Source organism: Lottia gigantea (assembly GCF_000327385.1).
Source record: "Lottia gigantea unplaced genomic scaffold LOTGIsca_17, whole genome shotgun sequence".
NCBI lineage: Eukaryota > Metazoa > Mollusca > Gastropoda > Lottiidae > Lottia > Lottia gigantea.
The window spans coordinates 2,132,943-2,157,900 of NW_008708133.1; the positions used below are offsets into that span (position 1 = coordinate 2,132,943).

Sequence of the window (24,958 nt, forward strand, 5' to 3'; positions counted from 1 at the left end):
TATACATCTCAGACTATTCTTAAACCAGATTCTAGCTGTCCTGATAATGTCAATAACATACCATGATAAAAAGTCAAAAAGAAGAAACTTTTCTATTATTGATTCATTTGGGCTCTTCAAACTATGAACAGATCCCTGCAGGAAACAAAATGTATCAATCTCTTAATCTTTGGAACACAAGTGGCAGCTTTACCATACACATACACAAGCAACCGTGACAAAGTGATATCACATAATGTCATACCCTTTAAGTTATATAATTTCAGGGGATATCATATTTTGAGGTATATGATGTTTTTTGACACTCAGTGTTCACAGGATTATGCAAAATAAATCATTAGATTATTTTATTGAAAATAGGTATAAGAGATTTTTGAAAGAATCTGGCACTGTACAAACTTCATCTTTATGGATTGAATTATTAAAGGAAACAAATCAATATACTTTTAATTGTATGAACGGAAGTATTAGTTTTTGTTTATGAATTCGACCCAAGTGATAAAGGCTTTGAAGAAGATATATGCCTAAAGTGAAAAATGAAATTGATTACTTAAAGGGAGGTTAATCCATTATTTCAATTCATAACCATTTTAGATAGGATGTGAGATATGTTATATCTACTATTGAAAAAGTTTATTTTATTATATATCTTTGTAAGGTATATTTGTTTAGTTAAAAATTTAAATTGTCTTAATGAAATGACATATTTTCAGAATCCTAGGTATAAAAATCTAAGGTATCAAGATCAGTCAGAATTAAATGCTGAAATTGCTGATGACTCACATTATTATGCTCTCCTTAATTTTTTTTTTTTTTTATATTTTCTTTATCATAAAACAACGACAAACAATTATTATAGTGCATGAAAAGAATATCACAATGGAATCATTAATATGATCTATCTATATAGCTATCTTGATTATAATATATGTTAGTATCAACCATTGAGCAGCTATCAAATCTTTTCACTATCACAGACCTTTTTTCACCAAACTTCACATTTCTTCTTTGGGTTCATTCTTGATCCAACAGGACAATTATATAACTTGGCAAATATATTAGAATTGGACAGTGTTCCCAAAACCCTACAAAGAAACATATATTTTTGTATAAGCATAGAGAGATGCTGAGATTTGCTCAATAACTGAAATCTGACTAAAACAAATAGCTAAATGGTTTTACAAAACAAAACTTGGAATCATGGTTGATGAAAGACATTTATAATAAAATCATACTATAAAAACTCTGATAAATAATTTTTCCAAAGGTGGTTTCTACCAATGCTGATTTCCCTAAAAGACATATAAAACAATGTAAATCGTACCTGATACTAGCTGGACTATGAGCATCTGTTACTATTTCTAAATGTATAGCTTCTTTAGTACTTGATGAACACCATACCTTTCAATGATATTAAATTCAATCATTTTAAAAACATGTAAATTAAACTGATCATAAAGTCGGGAACTAGATATCACATGCTTGGCCTCTATATAACTCAAAAGATAGCTTGCCAGGAAAGGTAACAAACGCCCACTACCAGTTGTCAGAAATGATAACAAAGCCTGTAGTGGTTTAATATGTGGAACCAATCATCCGATTTTTACTAATTTCAACCTTTACTGAGATCTGATACCAAGTTTCATCAAGCCAAATTAGACGTATTGAATTAATTTAGGGCAATAACTCCAATACTGTTCACCCAATTGTTACCAATCTTGTCCATATATACATGCAATAATGCATACCAAGTTTCATCGAGATCAGATAAAAACTGCACCCTGTATCATGACTACAAGCCAAATTTGTAGGGTTTTTACTAAATCAAGGGCAATGAGTCCAAAACTATTTATCTGATTATGACCAAATTCAAACTTCAAACAATAACTCTGAAACCAGTCATCCGATTATTACCAATTTCGAACTTGACTGAGATCTCATCAATATATACAAACATACCAAGTTTTATCAAGATCAGATAAAAACTGTGGCCTCTATTGTGTATACAACAAATGTGGATGGACGGACGGGGGCGATAGAAATATACGTCCACATTTCCATGTGGGCGTTTAAAGAGATTCCAACCTTAACCTGCCATCTGTCATGTTCTGCCAATTTCTAAATAGTATTATTTAAAATAAAAGAGAACTTACTTGAGCAAATGCTAGAAAAAATAATTGTTTATGTGATAAACCAATAGCTGGTAGTGGGGGTTCTTCACCATGTTTCTCTATCCAGCTAACATATGCCTAAAATGACAATTTATTGTTGTTCAACTGAGATATATTCTCTATATTTTATTTTTTATATCAGCTTGTATTGTTGATTAATGTTTAGAATTTGTACATGTTTTGAATACATGATTTGAATAAGACGTACACAAATATCCTCATTCACCTATATCAATATATTTCATTGAAATTTCTAGATCATTGCCTTTTAATTTGTTCCCCATAAAAGTTTTACACATGAATTCTTACATTAAATTGTTCAGAGTAAGTTAATGAAACACATGAGAATCAAATAATACTTACATTAAATGCAGATTTAAGACCACCATTATCTGCTATATTCTCTCCTAATGTTTGTTTACCACGCATCTAAAAATATAAGCACAGAAGACAATGACATGATATATTTGTGGTGTAGAATAGAAAACTAAATTTACTAATATTTTACTGCCTTTTACACAAAAACTGTTGCATCATATCTATTTACATCAGGTTTTGTAATTTTATTTCAAAATATAGAATGATTATTTAAATGACTTACATTTTTGCCATTAAGTTTATAACTAGAGTACTGGTCTGTCATACATTGAGCACGTTCATTAAACTTTATAACTGAATCATTATTCCACCATGGTCTTAAATTACCATGTTTATCAAATTCTCGACCTAAAAATAATTCATTTCAATTCTCTTCAAATACTAGTTTAACAACTAAATTCTTTGAATGACAAATAACGAAGGTATGATTGCATCATACTGCTTTGTTTTCATATTGGTTATTTACTTTTTTTTTACAGTTGAAAATATTTGATTTTCATTAACATTTTTTTTTGCCAAAATTAATCAACAAATGCTAATTTGATTTCAGATTTATATGGTGTAGACAGTCAATAAGGGCAAATAATTCTGCACAGCCCCAATTGTTGCACAGTTTCGATGTTAGTACTTCCACTGACATCACTTCTGGCAGAATTGAGTTATGTCAAAATAATATATGCATAATGATAGTATCATGAATACAAACTGTTTTATTTTTTAGTTATTTGTTATCCAATTGGCGAATATCAGTATCAATGTTTGAACGTTTGTCTACATTTTGTAGGCAGCCGAATTCTGATTTTCAGTTAAACCTTTTTTTTTATAATCGGAAGTTCTTTATGAAAGTTTGAAGGCAAACATACGACCTTTGCCTTTGATGACCTTGTGTTAATCATGATTTTTGACCTTGACTTTTCTTATCCTTTTTTCAAATTTCATCAACCTTAGTATGTAGTGTATAATTAAATTCAGAATTTGATAGAAATATTGAATTCGAATTGTATGCGTGCGCATTACCAATTTTCCTATTTCTTTTCCAAATTTCTTCAAACATCTATGTATTTGAATAGACAATTTCTGAATTGAATTGGGTTATATTGGAATTTGTGAAACATTTTATGTTTTGATTTATGCATTTCTTTCAACTTCTACAATTTTATTTGATTGATCCTTAAAATTGATCCTCGAACTTTTCGAATCAGCTGCCATCTTGAAATGACCGATTTTTCTTCAAATCTAAATTCAGCCTCTACTTTCTATCATCTATTGTATTTTGATCAAAATTCAATAATTGTGCTGACTGAAGCATAATTTGGTTTTAGCAGAATAAAAATATGCAAAATTTCCCCCATTGTATCAGGTTTGATACACACTGCATGGGTGTGACTTTAGTTTTCTTTTTTTTTCTGCCAAAGAATAAAAGAATAAGGATGCTGGGCTTCCACCCACCAAAATCAATTCTTCTCTAGTATTAAGTAGAGCCAAAAATAATAGAGGGAAATTCCTCATACAGTTAATAAGATAGCCTGCCAGGCATGATAATATACGCCCACTGGCAGCTTTGATTTTGAATAAAAATATTTAGCAGTACAGTAACAATCACCAGTTGAAATATTCAACCTTCAGTCATACACTTCTTTTGAACTCTTTAGGGTGATACTGAATAATATTGAGTATGAGTTATTGCCCTTGTTCTTGAAAACGTGTTCAACGCGGGACTGAATAATAAAACCAAGTTTTGTCAAAATCCAGTAAGAATCATGCCTTTTAGTGCTTAAGAGCCAAATTTGAAAGTGTTTTCAAGAACAAGGGCAATAACTCATACTAAATATTTTTCGTTTTGTCTGATTGTCAATAGGGTTTATCCTTGGGTGATAACAAACACTCATGCCTAGTTTTGTCAAAATTTTGTCCCTTCTAGAGTGTTTACAAGCTAAAAATTTAACAAGGGCAATAACTTATACTAAATATTTTTCAATTCTTCTGATTTTCAATAGGGTTCATCCTTGGGTGATTACGAACACACAAGTTTTGTCAAAATCCGTCAAGAATTGTGTCTTGTAGAGTGTTTACGAGCAATTCTGGACGGACCGACGGACGGAAATATACGCCCCCCATTTCATTTGGGCGTATAAAAATTAGATACTATTTATGATAAAAAAATGGATGTAAAATAAAGGACAAGAAATGAACTTTGAACTAGAAAGAGCACAATTGACTGAGTCAATGGTAATATTTGTAATTTCTTGTATTAGATGAGGTTATATTTGAGAGGTTTTATAGCACAGTGGGTTAAGCACATCGGTTCTTTACATGATGTCATCTGCTTGGTTAAGTCGAGGAAATGAGACTGTGGGTTCTGATCTTGATCGGTGTGTGAGTATTACAACCCTGAAATCATCTTCACTCATAATTCCATTCGACTCAGCTGTAAATGGGTATGGATAATCTAGGAAAGATCAATACAAAGAGGTTTGGCCAAAGACCAGCTGGAAGAGAGGATCCCCGTGTAACCTTAAGTTGTAATTCTTGTAAAACATATTTGTTTCTTTCTTACAATGTGAGAGAGATACAGTAGTAGTTTCACAAAAATCTAAAGAATAGTGCTTAATAAATCAATTGTACAGTGACATAGTTTCAGATTCTGTTTTAATATTTCTATTTTTTAATCAATTTTTTTTTATTGCAGTTTATAACATGAAATGCTCATAGTACTAACAAATTTCAACATGAATAGTAAAGTTTGTCAAGTTCTCTTTTTTTTTTATGTCTAGCAGTAGCTAAAAGCAGAAACAAAATAGGTAATCAAAAGGAATAAGCAGTGAAAAGAAAACCCAAAATTTTAGTAAGGTAGTGAGCAGTTAATAATAACAAAAAATAGTTAATCCCCATCACCTTGATCATCAAATCCATGTGTTAACTCATGTCCCATCACCACACCCATAGCTCCAAAATTGAGCGACCTGTTAATAGAATATATTATAAGCATTAACATGTACAAGTTAATCTGTTAATTCAAACAACTGAGCAACAGTGATGACAGTTGTTAAAATCAAAAATTCCAGTACTACAGCATTTTTTTTATATATATTTTTACATGCCCTTGGATGTTAATCATATATGTGCAATGCTTGAAATTAAACAGAGATGCTACCGATGTCACTGTCAAAGCTTCCAAGGTAACACTGGATGAAGATGCTTAAAAACACTTGGCATGAATAAGCGGAATGCATATAAATAAAGAATACCCATAAAATAGTAAGAAGGTCTACTCTCATTATATAATACATTCACCTCAGCAACACACTTACAACTAGTAGGACAGAGATTTTATGCTCAACTAATGCAGGTTTAATAAATATCCATATCTAATAAATAAGGATAAAAAATTGCTTGGGAGAAAAAAGTGATTTGAAACATTGTTTATAATCTTGAATAAGAAATGTATAACTTTAAACAATACTTAATAGTCAATAACCTTTGATAAGAGGAAAAAATTGAAAAACTTACTTGGGGAATGTTTGATCATAGAATGGTGCTTGTAAAATACCAGCAGGAAAAACAATTTCATTTTTAGAAGGCGTATAGTATGCATTAATAGTTGCAGGTGTCATACTCCATCTATGAATACAAAAAACATTGAGCTCGAAACTGTATTGTTATCATTAATTTTTAAGTTATTTATATTCTTTTAAAATTTCCAGAAAGCAGACTCCAACCAGAAGTGGTGTAGTGGAAAACACCTAAATCAGTAAATCCGAAATCAGTAATAAAACAATTATCTATTGTTCAATTTTCTTCAACTTTTTTTGTGTGTATTCTTAAACAACCAAAAAGACTATTGATTTGTACCATCATCATCTTTGTTTTGCACCTTTGCCATGTATGCAAATTCTAAACTGTCATCTTGAAAAATGAAAAAAACTACAATTTTAATCCCTTCAGAAGCCTTTTTTTGAATTTTGGCTTTGTCTTTGAATAATTTCCTGTCAAAGTTTTTCTGACAGGCCACATTTCAAGTAGTGATAACCTTTGACCATGAGTTCCACAACCTTCATCTTTCTATTTCAAGATCTCTGTTACCTAGATTGCTCTTTGAGATCTTGGTACATTACCTTTTTATTCCTGACCCTGGCAATTTGCAAATATTGCCAATATTTAGAGGATTATATCATATGAACTTAGGCCCTTTCAACATTTAGATTGATGTTATTGTTTTGTGCTTGTCATAAGCTTTCTAATAATGTTAACTTTCAGAAATATGCATTATTGAATATAGGCGATTTTGATATTTATATGGATGCTGGATTGAGTTCTATTTAATCAAGTGAAAAAATTGTCAGATTTATAATGTGAAACTTTACAGCTTAAGATAAATATATAAAATAATATGCATTATTAAAGTTTTGGAAATAGTTAAGAAGTTCATATAACCAGGTCAGCTTGTCATAGAGGGTTGATGTGAAAAAAGATGATTTTAATATTTATGCAGACTCTTGTTCTAATTAACTCAGCAGATTATAATGTGCAATTTCAGAGCTTTAAATAGATATATAAGATAATATGCAAAAAATTATATTAAATATAAGAGACCATAAAGATTATGTAACATTGTAACAGGTCATGAAGTCAAAGCGGGTTAATTTCACACCTTTGTAGTTTTGGGTATTAATATTAAGTAAACAAAGCAAAAGAAAACAATTTTGAAGGTTATAATACATTTAAACCTAAGACCTAAAGAAAGCTTGCGTTGCAAGGTAACATACGCCCACTGGCAGCTGTCAGAAATAATAAAACAGTCTTTAGTGACTAAAGTACGAATTTTCTCATATTGAAGAAATTATTCATGATGAATAATTCCACAAAATTTTTTAAAATCAATATCAATAACCCAAATACAACAAACAATTAAATCACACAGCTCTAATCAAGGGAAAAAAACAACTTTTGATGCGTGTTTACAAAGTCAAGGGCAATAACTCAAAAAATGTTCATCAAAAATATCTCGTTAGAACTTGTCGAGATCTTATCAATTTCAATGATCACACCAAGTTTCATCAGAATCGGTTGGAAACTGTAGCTTCTATTGTGCTCACAAACAAATTTTGACGCGTATTTCGTAAGTTAATGGCAATAACTCAAAAAAGTTTCATCGAAAATGCGTCAAGTTAGAACTTGTCCGAGATCTTATCAATTCCAATGATCACAATAAGTTTCATCAAAATCGGTTGAAAACTGTGGCGTCACTCCTGCTCACAAACTATTTTTAACAAATTTCGACGCATTTTAACAAAGTCAAGGGCAATAACTCAAAAACCGTTCATCGAAAATGCGTCAAGTTAGAACTTGTCCGAGATCTTATCAATTCCAATGATCACACCAAGTTTCATCAGAATCGGTTAAAACTGTAGCTTCAATCCTACTCACGAACTATTTTAAACAAATATTGACGCGTTTTTTTAAAGTCAAGGGCAATAACTCAAAAACCGTTCATCGAGAATGCGTCAAATTAGAACTTGTCAGAGATCTTATCAATTCCAATGATCACACCAAGTTTCATCAGAATCGGTTGAAAACTGTAACGTCAATCCTGCTCACGAACTATTTTTAACAAATTTTGACGTGTTTTTACTAAGTCAAGGGCAATAACTCAAAATCCGTTCATTGAAAATGCATCAAATTAGAACTTGTCCGAGATCTTATCAATTCCAATGATCACACCAAGTTTCATCAGAATCGGTTGAAAACTGTAGCATCAATCCTGCTCACAAACTATTTTTAACAAATTTCAACACGTTTTAACAAAGTCAAGGGCAATAACTCAAGAACCGTTCATCAGAATGGTGTCAAGTTAGAACTTATCTGAGATCTTATCAATTCCAATGATCACACCAAGTTTCATCAGAATCGGTTGAAAACTGTAGCTTCAATCCTGCTCACGAACTATTTTTAACAAATTTCAACACGTTTTAACAAAGTCAAGGGCAATAACTCAAAAACCGTTCATCAGAATGGCGTCAAGTTAGAACTTATCCGAGATCTTATCAATTCCAATGATCACACCAAGTTTCATCAGAATCGGTTGAAAACTGTAGCTTCAATCCTGCTCACGAACTATTTTTAACAAATTTCAACACGTTTTAACAAAGTCAAGGGTAATAACTCAAAAACTGTTCATCGAAAATGCGTCAAGTTAGAACTTGTCTGAGATCTTATCAATTCCAATGATCACACCAAGTTTCATCAGAATCAGTTGAAAACTGTAGCTTCAATCCTGCTCACGAACTATTTTAAACAAATATTGACGCGTTTTTACAAAGTCAAGGGCAATAACTCAAAAACCGTTCATCGAGAATGCGTCAAATTAGAACTTGTCAGAGATCTTATCAATTCCAATGATCACACCAAGTTTCATCAGAATCGGTTGAAAACTGTAGCGTCAATCCTGCTCACGAACTATTTTTAACAAATTTTGACGCGTTTTTACTGAGTCAAGGGCAATAACTCAAAATCCGTTCATTGAAAATGCGTCAAATTAGAACTTGTCCGAGATCTTATCAATTCCAATGATCACACCAAGTTTCATCAGAATCGGTTGAAAACTGTAGCGTCAATCCTGCTCACAAACTATTTTTAACAAATTTCAACACGTTTTAACAAAGTCAAGGGCAATGACTCAAAAACCGTTCATCAGAATGGCGTCAAGTTAGAACTTATCCGAGATCTTATCAATTCCAATGATTACACCATGTTTCATCAGAATCGGTTGAAAACTGTAGCTTCAATCCTGCTCACGTACTATTTTTAACAAATTTCAACACGTTTTAACAAAGTCAAGGGCAATAACTCAAAAACCGTTCATCGAAAATGCGTCAAGTTAGAACTTGTCCGAGATCTTATCAATTCCAATGATCACACCAAGTTTCATCAGAATCGGTTGAAAACTGTAGCTTCAATCCTGCTCACGAACTATTTTTAACAAATTTCAACACGTTTTAACAAAGTCAAGGGCAATAACTCAAAAACTGTTCATCGAAAATGCGTCAAGTTAGAACTTGTCCGAGATCTTATCAATTCCCATGATCACACCAAGTTTCATCAAAATCAGATGAAAACTGTAGTTTCAATTGTGCCCACAACATATGCTGACAAACGGACGGACTGTCAGACAGGGTCGACGGCTGTAAACGAACACATTTTCATGTGGACATATAAAAATTCACATTTTAAAATATTGACAGTCTTTTCCTATTCACCTTTTAAGAAATAAAACCATAGGGAATGTAAACTAGCTTGGAAGCTGGCAGATCTGTGTCAAACAGGTCTAGTTACAAATTGCAGTTGATAAATATAAATTGCAATTGTCCAATACAAATTACAGTTGTCAAATATATCTGTCAAATACAATTGCAGGATAATTTAGAATGTTCCTGTTCCCCACATGGTGCCAAAATACAGTCTAATAGATTTATAAATAAGGAAAAATCCTATGGACATTGTAGAATCAGAGATGCCAACATTTGATTTTGAGTAATGAATATGTGTCGCTAGACACTAAGTCTGCAAAGTAGCTGCTTAAGCACATAGTATTGCTGTCTCTGTTAAACTCCCCCTTTTGAAATCTGTCAGTCTGCGCCATTACTATATTTTACTTGTCCCCCCATATAATGTATTTTATTTTGGACTTAATGGTTTGTGATCCATTTAAATCACACATCAACCAAAAGATAAGACACATCTATCAGTAGGCCTATCTATTCTTATATCTCAATTCATCTAATATCGATCGGCATAAATGGGGAGGAGACACATTTATGGCCATGTAGAACATTGGTGAACTTGTCTGAAATGCAAGTCAAGTATCATTTTCAGTGCAGGCCTTTTTTCTCACCACTAGCTGAAATTTGTAAAAATTGGTAAAAATATCGGAAAATTTTTATTGTTCACAAATAGAAGTAACATTAGCCTTGTGTTTTCTTGTTCCAGACATCTAAAATATAATTTGATGCTTCTCTATTTTTGAAAACAAATATCAAACTGGTTGTCAAGGATTTGGAAGTATTCACTTAGAAAGCATCGATGGACAAATCAAAATGATTTTGTGCAAATCCAACAAGCCTCGTCAGTTTGTGTTTATGTGAGTCTTGACGTAAATGGCATTTGCAGATGCTTAAGTTTTTAGGCCTGCAGTGGTAGGTAATTCAAGCATCTGATTGATTTATGATTTAAGGGGATTCTATTGGTTTAAATTGTAGTCGCGATTATATAAATAACAGCACAATGACTAAATGCTAAAGATTTGATAACTGCAAATGACCTTATATTAATCATAAATATTCTTTAATTGAATTTAAAAACGATTAGGATTCAGTTTTAATGCTGCTGATGAGGATATCGTAATGAAATTACACCAAAATCATAACGTCATAATTTAACTGAAATATCTTAATCATTATGCCGAAATCGGAATGGTTGGCATCTCTGTAGAATAACTGGAAATGTCTTGATGAACTCCTTCATCTTTTTTTTTTTTTTTTTTTTTAAATATAGCCAAATTTAAGTGAAATTATGGTTTTAAACATCTTGAAAATTCTCAAAAACAAAAGTCCCAAAAGTGGGTTAGTACAACTCCAATACAACATTTTCAGACTAGCCCTACACATGTTGTATATATATCACGACCGAGAATGGGCAGGGCTTAAATCTTTTTTTTTTCAATTTAAGAAAGTATTTTGTTGCGAAACATAAATAAAGGGGAAGTAATTGAAGGTAAGAAATATTACAGAAATTATGATTTACCATCAAAAGTAAGAGACAATAGACTAGTACTTACGAGTTTTTCTTTGGTGGTTTCCTCAATGTTTTAAGGTTTTCAGCCAGTTGGTATTTCAAATTTCTGACATTATTATAAAAATATTCAGATTCATTTATAAATAACTGAAAAGAAATAGTTATGGAATCTAACACCCAATATCCAATTTTTTTTTTCATTGATTATAATCAATAACTTAACAAAGATATAGTCATATCAATTATGTTTCAATCGATTTGAAACTTAAAGGAGTTTTCATGAAAAAGAGACAATCAATTTTCTAATATTATTTCTTTTAAACTGGTTTTTTAGTTTTTAATAAAATGATTTCAATTGGCAATTCAATATTCTGCTTTGTAATCAATAAAAGTTGTCAAGAGTTTATGTCAAACCTTATAAATTTCTAATATTTGGAATTCAGCCAGAATAAACAGAGTATTGTACAGAACAAAGTTCAACATAATAGAGATCATGCAGAAATTTCTTCATGAACAAGAAAAAGGGCAATAACTCATACTAATTTTTTTTTCAATTATTCTGATTTTCAATAGGGTATATCTTTGAGTGAGAGCAAACACTCAAACCAAGTCCCATCAAAATCTGTCAAGAATTGCACCTTCTAGAGTGTTTACGAGCATTTCAAGAACAAGGGCAATAACTCATGCTAAATATTTTTCAATTTTTCTTATTTTCAATAGGGTTCCTTACAAACAATCTAAGTTTTGTCAAAATCAGTCAAGAATTGTGCCTTCTAGAATGTTTATTAGCAATTGTGGAGGGACTGACTGATGTGTAGACGGACAGATCAACATGGGAGAAGACAATCATTCCATGTGGGTGTATAATCAAAATCAGGGAATTCTGCGCTGTCAAATATATTTTGAAAGTAAAATCCACAATTTTGTCAATTTACATACACATTAAATACTTACCTTTTCATATTCTTTATCTAACTGAGTAGCATTCAATATATATTGAGGAAAACCAATCATATTTACTACGGCATCAGCCTAAAATATGACTTACTGTTTTCAAATATACAATATTACAGACAAATATGATGTGGATTTACAAAGACAGAGATTATGAAACCAAGTGGATATCTGAGCATAGAATGAAATGTAATAAACATTTTATCAAACCCAGTTCAAAATTCTTTCTAATAATCTTGGTTGAAATAAAAACAAACCTTATCTATAGCAGCTAGTCTTGTCTTTGCATCCATCCAAGTTAATTTAGGTAAATTCTTTTTGAATGCTGTTTTTATCATTTCTATCATTTCCTCTGCCTTATATCTGCTTTCACCATGTAGAGTTTCCCTAACAAACATAGCTCCTAGAGCAAACCCTAATACACTATTTGTATCAGTAATACAGGTACGCCATAAGTCATCTTTACCACTCACACCTATACAAACATAATTCTGACATGTATCTTTCATCAATATATTCATATCTCAATGTCATTATGTATATGATGTTATATGAAAACATAAATACAATAGTACCTAAAATAGTGATGAGATTTATAGCAATGAATTCACTAAAAGGGTGCTGCCATGTTTGTTTTCTTGTTTTATCACGCATCAGACTTCTTCTATCCTACTACGAGGATTGACCCATTCTTTTCTTTTGTCACAGTTGCCGTAGACAAAAGGCAACTGGTTGATAAAACCTAAGTATTACCAAATTCCACTAGAAATATCCGACAGTGATCAAAACATACACAAGAATGCTAACTTGATTCATACGAATTCTTATATTTTTCAATCAGGAATCAATATTTTTTGCGGTTTTTTGGGAGGGGCAAAATAAAATTACTACTTTAGCGGAAGTCTTGGATCCCTGTAATAGCTGACTGCATTTTCCCATCATCAAATGCTCAAAAAACCACTATAAATCTCTACTAATAATAGAAGGTTTCTTTTAATGAAAAATCAAAAGTCCCCTATAGGCCCTGTGTTCAGTTCAGTTATAAACTGAAGGCTGATACTGAATGCATGTCTTTGACACTATTGCCCATACTGCCCTAAATATCACACTCATACCTTCAATAGCTTCTGAATACTGTTCTTTAGCATCTCTAAACTTCTTGGATAATAATGGAGCAAAAGCCTTTATAACATGCCATACAAGATAATTCTTCACAATTCTAGACAGATAATATCAATCAATATAAATCAATTCATTACATCCAGAAATAATATTACTTAATTGTTTTACAATTTCATTGTATTCCATCAACCTGGACAACATCAAAAAGTGATCATAAAGAGACCCGGAAATAGCAAATCTCACTCACAAAATTCTCATGAATAAGTAACATTAATAGATGTAATAGATAATGGCCAAATCTCGTCAAAATCTATCAAAATATTTCATTTCTATTCTGTTCACAAAACAGATTTTGCTGCATGTTTACAAAGTCATGGGCAATAACCAACAAATCACAAAATCTTAATTTCAATGGTATCCTGTATTTTGAAAATTGATTGAACAGTGTAGCTTCCACTGTGGCCAAATCATAAACCTACCTCTGTCCATTTTCATCCTGTAATGATTTCTTTAAGATATCTGTTAGAGCACTAATATAGGTTGGAGCATAAAACACCACCTCTTCTTTATTGGTAACCGAGATATTCACTATACCTAATAATCTGTTAAAATAACTTAACCAATTTATCTAAAATAAAACAGGAATTTCAGTGAATATGATATGCAGTTATGTTTGTTTACTTTTGGGAGGCACTAAGAAAACTTAATACTAAATGATCTATTACTCTGTGCTTTAATCTTATCTGTAACGTAACAGGACGTATCCTTTTAATTAACATTTTCATATATGCAAATATTGGTACTCTTTCAAGGCATTAACGTTTAATTCACAATTTGCCAATATTCTTACAAGAGTTCTAAATTCCAAAATCATTCCATTATTGTTTGAATCTAAGTAGTTCAAACAAAGACATCATTCCTTTTAATTATGATGAAAAACACAAGTTCTATAATATGGACAAAACAACTTGTGAACACTTAACAAAAAACATGTTGATAAACAAAGAATAACAAAAATTTACTCACCATTGGAAATTTCTTTTGAATTTCAGCTATTGTCATTTTATGATAAAGTTTTTGAATGCCACGTCTTTCAGAATTTGGTACTGTGGCCTTAAAGAAATTAATTTATTCTAATATGACATCAATAAATCCAATCTTTGCAACACTTCAATTTAAACTTAAATCAGAAATGTGTCTGAAAATACACTAAAATGGACGAGTTCTAAGAATCTCTCAATCATTTTTTTCAAATTTCTGATTGCACTATGGAATATTTGTTCAACATCAAGCAACTCTTTGATTGAGCAGAACCATCTGAACTCAAAAGATAATATTTTAGTAGCCCACTTACATTAGCCAATAAAGTTTCAAATTTGATAACTTCTATCATATTTTCAGTAGTTTCATTGCGTAAACTTCCATCACCATTGGCTAATAATAACTGTACATCTACCATATATTTCAAATAAGCCTTTAATACTTTATCTTCTGTTATAGATTTATTGAGATAATAATCTCTTTCTGGTAATCCTAGTCCAGCTTGATCTACCTGAAAAGTCATGTTAAAACGTAATGCTCAACATTTTTAGGCACCAAAAATATTTATCGGAAATTTAGTGAAATCTTGTGTTTTACTTCTTTCTCTATTAATAATTCATAATTATTTAACCATTGTGTTTTTAATTTAATCTCGTTCAGATTTAGTTTTGTGGATAGGACAAAAGTTAATGATTTCACAAGTATACACCAAGCTAAATGGACAAATTAAAAAACAAGTTAAAAACAAATTCAATTTCAATTTTCAGCATAAGCATAATGCCCCTTTAAAAACAATTACTTTCTCATAGGATATGATTGTTGTCCTCTATTTCAAGTTGTGTCTCAACTTGGAAAGACACCAGCAAAACCATTTAAACTGAGCTGTTAATTAATATAGTTTTGAGCAGCACAACTTTATTGTAAGAACATCAACATCATATTATTTAATGATTATAATATTCTTATTAATATAATTCAATATTTCTATTCTACTCTATTTCACTCTACAAATGTATTGAGCACTATTTTAACAGTGAAAATATTTTATTATTGTATTATTAATATAATATGTATTTTTGATTATATTCCAAATCATACACACATATTAATTTATATCATAATAATTAAATCACGATTCCGTTTACACAGTATCATGCAATTTGATTGGATAATAGTGGTCACGTGAATTCGGTTTATATCTGTGTAATAAACGGAATGTAAATATAAGCTCCGCCCCTTGACGGACTACTTTTATCATTGAGATTACTTGACGTGGCCACTACACACTGTCGATGTCTTTCCTTCGAAATCTACACTTCACTGAATGATTACGGTATTTTGCCCAAATTCCCTCGAATGTGCACTCTCCAAATATCAACAAAATTATGATTTTTGAACTTATTTCGAACTCGTCTGTCAATAATTGAATTTTAAATTGGGCTGGTCCATCAACTTTCAAGCAGTAGACAGTAGACTATAAATAGGTGATCTACTTATTGCTGATTGGCTGTTCTCTACGATGTTTCTATTGTTAGTATCAGTTCATTATTGTTGTGTTAAAATGTTCAGTTCATTCCATAAATAATCATTCCATGTTTTTTACTTACATGTAAAATATTTTTGGAGGAATTCTTATCATCTTCCCCTACCCAGACATTAAATAGAGCTGTAATATCTAATAGATGAATTTCTTCTAATAAGTCTTGGATCTGTTGGCTGGGAGGTTGATCATTATTTTCTTTAATAATCATATCAAGTACGCGTTTTAATGGTTTGGCCCCCAGTCTTTCTATAATCTTCTTATTGTCAATACATGATTTATAATACCTCTTAGCTTTACGTTCTGCTAAACTACCCATATTTGCTTCAGGCTGCTCTGAAATTCACAAATAAATTAGAAGTGAAGCCAAAATCATCAAGTTAGATCAGATATAAATAAATTTAAAAAAAATTGCTCTCAAAATCCTCAGTACCACAAACTAAAAGAAAAGCCAGCATCATCAAGTTAGATCAGTATCTCTACTTAATTACTTATGATTGATATACTTACTCATGTGAAAAGTTGATTACTACTGTACTCAGTGCCTCAAACTTTAAGATGATAAAATAAGAAACTACTCAGTGCCTCAAACTTCAAGATGTTATTATTAGAAACTACTCAGTGCCTCAAACCTCAAGATGTTATTATCAGTAACTACTCAGTGCCTCAAACCTCAAGATGTTATCATCAATAACTACTCAGTGCCTCAAACCTCAACATGTTATTATCAGTAACTACTCAGTGCCTCAAACCTCATGATGTTATTATCAGTAACTACTCAGTGCCTCAAACCTCAAGATGTTATCATCAATAACTACTCAGTGCCTCAAACTTCAAGATGTTATTATTAGAAACTACTCAGTGCCTCAAACCTCATGATGTTATTATCAGTAACTACTCAGTGCCTCAAACCTCAAGATGTTATCATCAATAACTACTCAGTGCCTCAAACCTCAACATGTTATTATCAGTAACTACTCAGTGCCTCAAACCTCAAGATGTTATCATCAATAACTACTCATTGCCTCAAACCTCAACATGTTGTTATCAGTAACTACTCAGTGCCTCAAACCTCAACATGTTATTATCAGTGACTACTCAGTGCCTCAAACCTCAACATGTTATCATCAGAAACTACTCAGTGCCTCAAACCTCAACATGTTATTATCAGTAACTACTCAGTACCTCAAACCTCAACATGTTATTATCAGAAACTAATAAAATATGAGATGTTAATTATAATTGCTCATCAAATTTGAAATGTAACAGCTTACCTATGAGATTTTTCATGACAAGTTGGTTCTTCTGCCACAAGTCCTCAAATGTTCCCCAATGTGAATGGCCTGATGGTATTGGATGAGCTTTAATCCAGCCACCACATGCATATTTAAAATAATCCTCACATGGATTAACAGTTCTATCCATAGACGATAATAAATTACTGGCTACAATAACACAATTGGGTGTTAAACAGACTGTATCTGAAATAATGAAGTCAATATGACCAGCATATAAAAACTGAAAGGATTTTCATAAAATTTCATAATAAAATTGATACCAATCAATTGATTTTTTTTTTAAGGTTATTTATCAGTTTTATCATACAGACAGTGGTAAAACCTTAAAGGAAAACCTAACTTTCTTTTAAATTCTGAATATTTCCTTGTTCCAAGCTTTATTACTCTGCAGATCGAGATCGATTTTTTTCTTAGAATTTGCTGGACTTTGGACAATTAAGCTTTGCTCTCTTTGTACTATGATCTTTGGCCGAATGATCTCTACGGTGTAAGATGCATACCTGATGTGAAGCAAAACTGTGATTGCTGCCTTTGGAATGGTTTTGTTTTTGGGGGGGTCAGGCCATTGACATCAAACAATACATTTTTATTTGAAATCTAAAGCTTTGACCAATGTTGTATATGAAATGACAGGCAAATCTTATTGCTCTATATGGGGTTAGGTATATAGCCTTGATGGGCAGAAATGACTTCAAACTCTTCACAAGATAACTTTGAATACTAAAATTCCCAATGATAGACCCTAAATAATTATAGACAAATATTTCAAGTTTCCTTTTAGAAAAAGTTCCTACATCACACAGCAATTATTTATACAGCCCTATAGACAATAACATCACTTTCTACTTATTTTTAGACTCAATTTACTGTAAATATAGGTTTCAAACAAACCTATAAATAACAGCCCTGATACATATCAATTTTCATTTAATTGATCCGAGTTTATTCCACTAAGACAGAGTCTCTTTCTTTTATCTTAAATCAATGAGTAGAAAGAAATAAAACTTGTATTATTTTTTATCTTTAAAGGGAGAATGTCTAAATATTTGTTTTACAAGGTGATAAAATGACAATTTTTAGCTGTTGCAAGTACTCTTTAGAATTATAATCCAATGTCCTGTTTTACTACTTTTGAACAAAATTGTTTCAGGAAAGGTTCGTACTAATGTTATTACCCATAATGACATATTTAGTAATAACCGAACAATGGTATTATAAATATCAAAGAAGTGTTGAGAGTCTAAATCCCACAGAAATTATTCTTGAAATTCAATTCTGAAAAGTGATATGGAAGCAGAAATTGATCAATTTTGAAGAAAATATTTCTTTAATCAATGGTAATCAAGTTCAATTTTTTTTGTCAGCAAGAAAAAAAAACATGATGAATAACAAAATTTGCATCAGGACTGTCATGAATTCAAGAGATGATTAACACAAAAGTTAATAGCTTATAATCTAGAACATAAATAAAAGCTTACCTGTTTTATTTTGCGTAGTAAGATATTTGACTTCCTTTTCCTTCACAGCTAATAATGAGGCGATAATTATCAATATAACTAATAATATTACTAATAGTACTAATAATATCCTCTCTAACGCTGACTTCCTCTGCCATACATTTACCCCTCCTTTAAACATAATCCCTGGAGCAAACTCCATTTGAGTTGGAGTACTACCACCATTAGATAGAGTTTCTTCATCATCAAAATTAGTCCGTTTGTACCTTTGACCAGACATCTGTAAAAAAAAGATAGATAATATTTGATTATCACATAATGATTTGTTATTAAACTAAGCTTATAATTAAAGCAGTCATCTATTTCTTTAAGAACTCACGAAAAATAATTTCACAAGTCATCGTCTATTGAACTACATGTACAAATCTGTTCAGACATTCAATGCTTCCTTAAAACACATGTAACTGTAATCCTACGATTTCAGATTTCAAACCATCATTGGAAAAGAAAAGAGTTTTGTGAGATAAATTGTAAAATTTCTGGGTGAATTATTTTTGAGACAACCGTTCAATACTTCTTCTACAATAGCATCAATCTGTGATAACTTACAAAATAAATACATCTGAGATTTAAAAATACAAATAAACCACTCTAGTTTGAATACTTTACTTTTCAACCCACACACAACATTGCTCATTATGTAAATTACTTGTCTAATAGACTATTTTATCTTACTGATTTACTATTGAACCAATGATGTAGAAAACAAGGAGTGAGTATGTCATCTGACTGAAACTTTATTAAGGAAGACTGTCCTCTGTTATAATCAAAAACGTATAATAGGTAAAGACTTCCTGCTCAAAATTTATTCAATCCTACCATCAAAATGGCAGGAGCCTGAAACAGTGACTTTTAGTTGTTTATTTTTTTGATCAGTTGGTTATTAAATAACTGTCAACGACTATAATTAGTTGTAAACTAGTGAGTTGTATTCCCTGCTAGGGTACTCAACCTCAGTATTGACACTGGCTACACTATTTTAATTGTTAAAAAGCAAGATTGTTGATGATCTAATTTCAGTAACTCAGTCTGAACAAAGGAACAATGAAATAATTTACAAATACAGAGTTAATAAGGTCACTCCCACATTACATCATTCATTTCCTTTCTCTAGGAGTTTATCAATATATTTTAGTGTTGATTATCAAGAGACTAATGTCACAAGGTAAATGACATGAAAGACATAGTTGTTGAATGAATAATCTAGTATTTGTATCTGAATCAGTGTTTTTTTCATTAAGACAGTTTTTCCATTTCCTGCTTTAAAACATTAATTTTTTTAACAGATTGATAAAGGTCGGTAACATTACATAATGAAAGCCAGTCAATTGCTGATTAATTCTATGTTAAACTCTGACATTTGCAATTAAGTAGAAAAAAAGTGATACCAATATAACAAGTTAAATTTAGGAACAAAAATAGAAAAGTAAAATGGAAGTGTGAAGAATGCTGATGACATAATATTAATCTTCCTGGTATTGATTGTAGAATCATTCTGCCGCAGCGTGAGTGAGTAGAAGAAAATGGTTCAGTAGAAGACAATAACACAACTTGAATTGCGTAGGTGGAATAGAGGTAGAGTTGTCTGAAACCAATTCGCTGGGGTTAAACTATTCACCACTAAAGGTTTATATTTTTTTTAAATGAAATACCTGCAGACTTGACTCCAGTAAATTGTAATCATACATACTTTTTATACTTTTGGTTTATGTATTTACAAAAAGAAGTGTGTTAGTTCTAATGTTACTTCATATACATTTATACCAATACCAATATCATTTTAAAACAATCAGTTTTTATTCAAATTTAAGGTGGGAATCATAATATCAGCAATATTGCTTGCTATATATATATTGTGACCTATTACTCCTAATAGAAATGTGAAATAGACATGTAGTTATAAATGACTTTATATTGATTACCAATCATCACACCAACCATTTTCACTTCTTACACAACAAAAACCTCTCAAATCTACAAGACAATTCTAAATGACATTGATCTATCAGCTTAGTCTAGAAAAAAATACCAACTTTTAATAGCATTTCACCATCAATTTAACAAATCCTGTTCTCCGGTAGTTATTTTATATTTTTTTTTATTAAATATGTACAATGCATTGTAGCATTTCAAAATTGCATTTGTGACAGAAATATTCAAGTGTCATATGAATGGGAATATAAACAAATTGAGGATTACATGTTAAAGGAAAGGACCAAATGAATGTGAAAAAGTAGAAGAACATTTCTCACTTACAACTAAGAGCAGTCCATCAATTTAAGATACATTATAAGAGGTACATGCAGTATAAATGAAGCCTTTACTACCAAATCTCCAAAAACTGAATTTGCAAAGATAGTAGAATTAGCTGTGAACTAATTATTAGTTGCATTAATTCCAGACAGAAAGGTCAGTAATATCAGAACAATATACCATGTTATAAGAAAGGCAGATATAAAACAGGCTAATCATTCAATAAATAATCAATCACATAGAATTAACAATCTCTAGTCAGACATATTTTTACTTCTACCTTCTACTTCATCAACATTACAAACACATTCAACAACAATTTTAATATTATCCTATAAATATATAATACAATTCCCATTTTGTTACATCTTAATTACACATGTCAATCTCTTTTCTAACATTCTGGGACTTCTCACCTCCATCAACATTTTGACCTCAATAATTCTGGAATATTAAAAACCAACATTTTTCAGAATCAATACAATTGAGAATCAATAAGATAATGTCATAATCAAAGCTTTAGCTAGTTAATCATACATTTCATTAACTAAACTACACTTGACTTCCATTCCAGACATTTTTTGATTAGATATATTTGAAAAGAATGAAATTTTCATCTGACATATTTTTATATAAAGTATTTTTGACTTACAGAAAACGATTCACACCTAAATGTTGTCCAATCACCAGTGTAAATATTTAATATGAAGAGTTGTAAAAACAGAGATTAATCAGTTGGAGAGGATCAACCTAAGATCTGTCTGGGGTAATATAGACCATATGCTTTGTAAAAAATCTACTTCATCCATTTCAACTCTTTGTTTTAGGGATTCCACAGACTACAGCAATGAAGGAAACCCCAATTTGTCTGCCAAGTGTTGATGGCAGTGCTGATACCAAAGAAGTTCTGAAGAACAAGAAGACCTTCTACATCAAACACACTCGGATTCATACCTTGCTTTTAGAGGACGAACGGGACCTTAACGCTCCTTTTACCCTTGATGAGCTGAAGACAGCACCACTGGTGAAGATAATATCAAGTAGAGCATGTTAAAGGAGTTACCAATAGAAGCATCTACAGTTCTACTGGCATTATTCAACAAATCATGGTATAATGGTACAAATCGCAGAAGGATAAAAGTCTATGCAGCCCATACAGGCCTTTTTCTCTGACATCAAGCAAGCGGTCATCAATCTATTGAGAGAGCACCAGCTCGATCAAGTTACGATCCTTGAAGGATGCCTATCGGCTACTCTATTTTAGAAGGTTACCAACCCAACAGTCAACCCTAAGCTGATCCGGAGTACCAACAAGCACGAGAACCCAGTAGGAGCAAGAGCTCACGCTCTTGATCTTATTGATTCCGTGCCCGCTGACCATTTGATGATGTAGTACAGCAACAGGTTACGGTTTGTGCATCCCAGTAAAAGGCATCTGCATTGGTAAAAGGATCCCCACGCACTGTTCAGTATTCACAGCAGAACTTCTTACCATTAGGGACGCGGCAGTCTCCAATCAATTTCTCTTACCTCTCCTAAATGCAGGTCAGAAGTTACCGCCGAAAAAAGAAGAATGATCCACAACTACCAAACCAACAACAACCACCAGATCAAATGTATGGGTCCCATCGCACGTCTCCATTCCTGGCAATGATCAAGCAGACCGTTGTGTCAAGGTAAGCCTGAGTATGGAGGATATTGAACCTGTAGAATACTCCTATTTGGAATTCTACGAGTACTACAAGACCATAAATTCAACGTCATTAAATGTTGATGTGATCACATTGCCAAAAGGTTGCATGTCCTCATCCAATGCACTGAACTGAAACCCGCTCGTAAGCCACTGACAAAGTACCTGGAAACCAACGGCATACCACTCACCATACAGTATGTTTTGGCTCCACTCACAGACCACAGGCATACGATAATGGAACTCATCTTCCAATTTATAACCAAATCTGTCTTGAATAGATAGGCTTAGTTTTTCCTCTCAAAGTTTCTTAACACTTTAAATTATATCCCGTCAATCTAATAAGTTTCACTGCAGAAACATCAGAGAACATCTTTTCGCCCTTATGTTGAAAGCTTTTCCCCTCTTTTCTCATATTCTTTCTTTTTTTTTCAGGTCTTCTAGTTTTCCAACAGATAACAGATAATCTAAACAAACCAAACCAAACCAACGACTACCATGCGAATACCAATCAACAAGAATTACCATGATCAGAAATGAAATGAAATGTATTAAGGAGCATCAGCACCAAACAGGCTATATAGCTCCAGAATACATTAAAATAATAAAAAAAAAATAAAACAATAAAACACCTATCAATATCACATAAAGGTCACATAGTGACAACAAAAAAAGACGATAAAAACCATATCACAGAAAAAGTCATTTAATGACTACCAAAAAAACACTAAAAACAATATCACAGGTAATACACCACATAGTGGTATTAAAAACAAACAAAATATTTAAAACAAACAATTTAAAATAAAGACCTGCTTGTTTTAAAAAAGCCACAACCTTCTCATAAAGAGAAGGTTGTGCAAAAAGCTGAAATAAAGAAACAGCATTGTAGTGCTGTGATCTTATATGTTTGAGATGCTTACACTCAATCAGAATGTGTTTCACTGTCAAGCAGATCTGGCAGTGCTCACAGACTGGTTGAGGCTCTCGCTTGAGCAAATAACAGTTGGTGAGGTGAGTATGTCCAAGACGAGAGCGACACAAAACAACTTCATTTCTCCTGTTGGCACAATACGAGGAGGGCCAGTCTCCTAGGAGAGGCTTAATGGCATGAAGCTTGTTAGTGTCTGCAGCATCCCATCTTTGCTGCCATCGATGTTGAATAAATGACCTTATCACCGATTTAAAATCGGTGAAAGGCAAAGAAAAGGGGGAAACAGGCAGTGACAAAGCAGCCTTAGCCGCCGCATCTGCCATGTCATTTCCCTGTATATCCATGTGACTGGGGAGCCAACAAAGGACAATGTCCTTTTTCGGCCCAGAGAGCTTGTATATATCCCCGATTATTAGGTGTACAAGCTGGATGTTATTAATAGCTTGTAATGAGGACAAAGAATCAGAAAATATAATACCTTTTTTTTTTAAGATTTAGAGGACTGAAAAAACCCAAGTGCCTGTAAAATTGCAATGAGTTCTGCAGCAAATATTGAGGCTGCTGGCGGAAGAGCTACAGACAGAACTTTGGATGGTGTAACTGTAGCGGCTGCTACCTTATCACCATCCTTAGACCCATCTGTATAGAAAGGAGCAAATTCCCCATATTTAGACCTTAGTTCAAGAAATTTAGATTTGAAGACAACAGAGCTTGTCTGTGACTTCTTGTTGCTCGATAGATTAAAGTCTATTTGGAGTGGAGCAATTGACCAAGGTGGAATAGTGGTCATGGCAAAGTCCGCCATACTGTTGTGGCTTATACCAGCCGCTGACATAAGGGGTTGAATGCGGACTCCAAAAGAAGAAACAGCACGAGGCTTTGCCTCGTACAGATGTTCAAAGTAAGGTCTAAATACGGGGCAGTAAGCAGGATGCTGTGGCAATGATGCTATCTTGATAGCGTACTGCAATGAAAGTCTGTCACTTCTGTCGTACAATGAGGGCTCATTAGCCTCGACGTACAGACTTTCAACTGGGGTAGTGCGAAACGCACCTAAACTGATTCTAAGCCCTTGATGGTGTATGGTATCAAGCTCTTTGATATAGGATTGATGAGCCGAACCATACACCTGACACCCATAATCGAGCTTGGAACGAACCAAAGCTCGATATAATCGGAGGAGGACCTCTCGGTCGGCTCCCCAGTCAGTATTGGATAAAACTCTCAGTATGTTGAGAGCTTTCAGACATTTATTCTTGAGGATTTTAAT

At 32.3% G+C, this 24,958-nt stretch overlaps 1 protein-coding gene across 1 annotated transcript; it reads right to left on the minus strand.

Moving 5' to 3' along the window:
- Nucleotides 1-817: 817 nt before the first annotated feature.
- LOTGIDRAFT_213427 (hypothetical protein) lies at nucleotides 818-19,031 on the minus strand (the record flags this gene model as incomplete). The annotated part of the gene is made up of 17 exons (XM_009051704.1): nucleotides 818-1,085; nucleotides 1,325-1,401; nucleotides 2,154-2,249; nucleotides 2,535-2,600; nucleotides 2,773-2,897; nucleotides 5,445-5,512; nucleotides 6,060-6,170; nucleotides 11,383-11,486; nucleotides 12,294-12,371; nucleotides 12,551-12,768; nucleotides 13,403-13,512; nucleotides 13,895-14,043; nucleotides 14,442-14,528; nucleotides 14,770-14,967; nucleotides 16,064-16,332; nucleotides 17,271-17,471; nucleotides 18,773-19,031. 17 exons carry the CDS (start codon nucleotides 19,029-19,031, stop codon nucleotides 986-988), a joined length of 2,316 nt encoding a protein of 771 aa, XP_009049952.1. The 3' UTR covers nucleotides 818-985.
- Nucleotides 19,032-24,958: the final 5,927 nt, after the last annotated feature.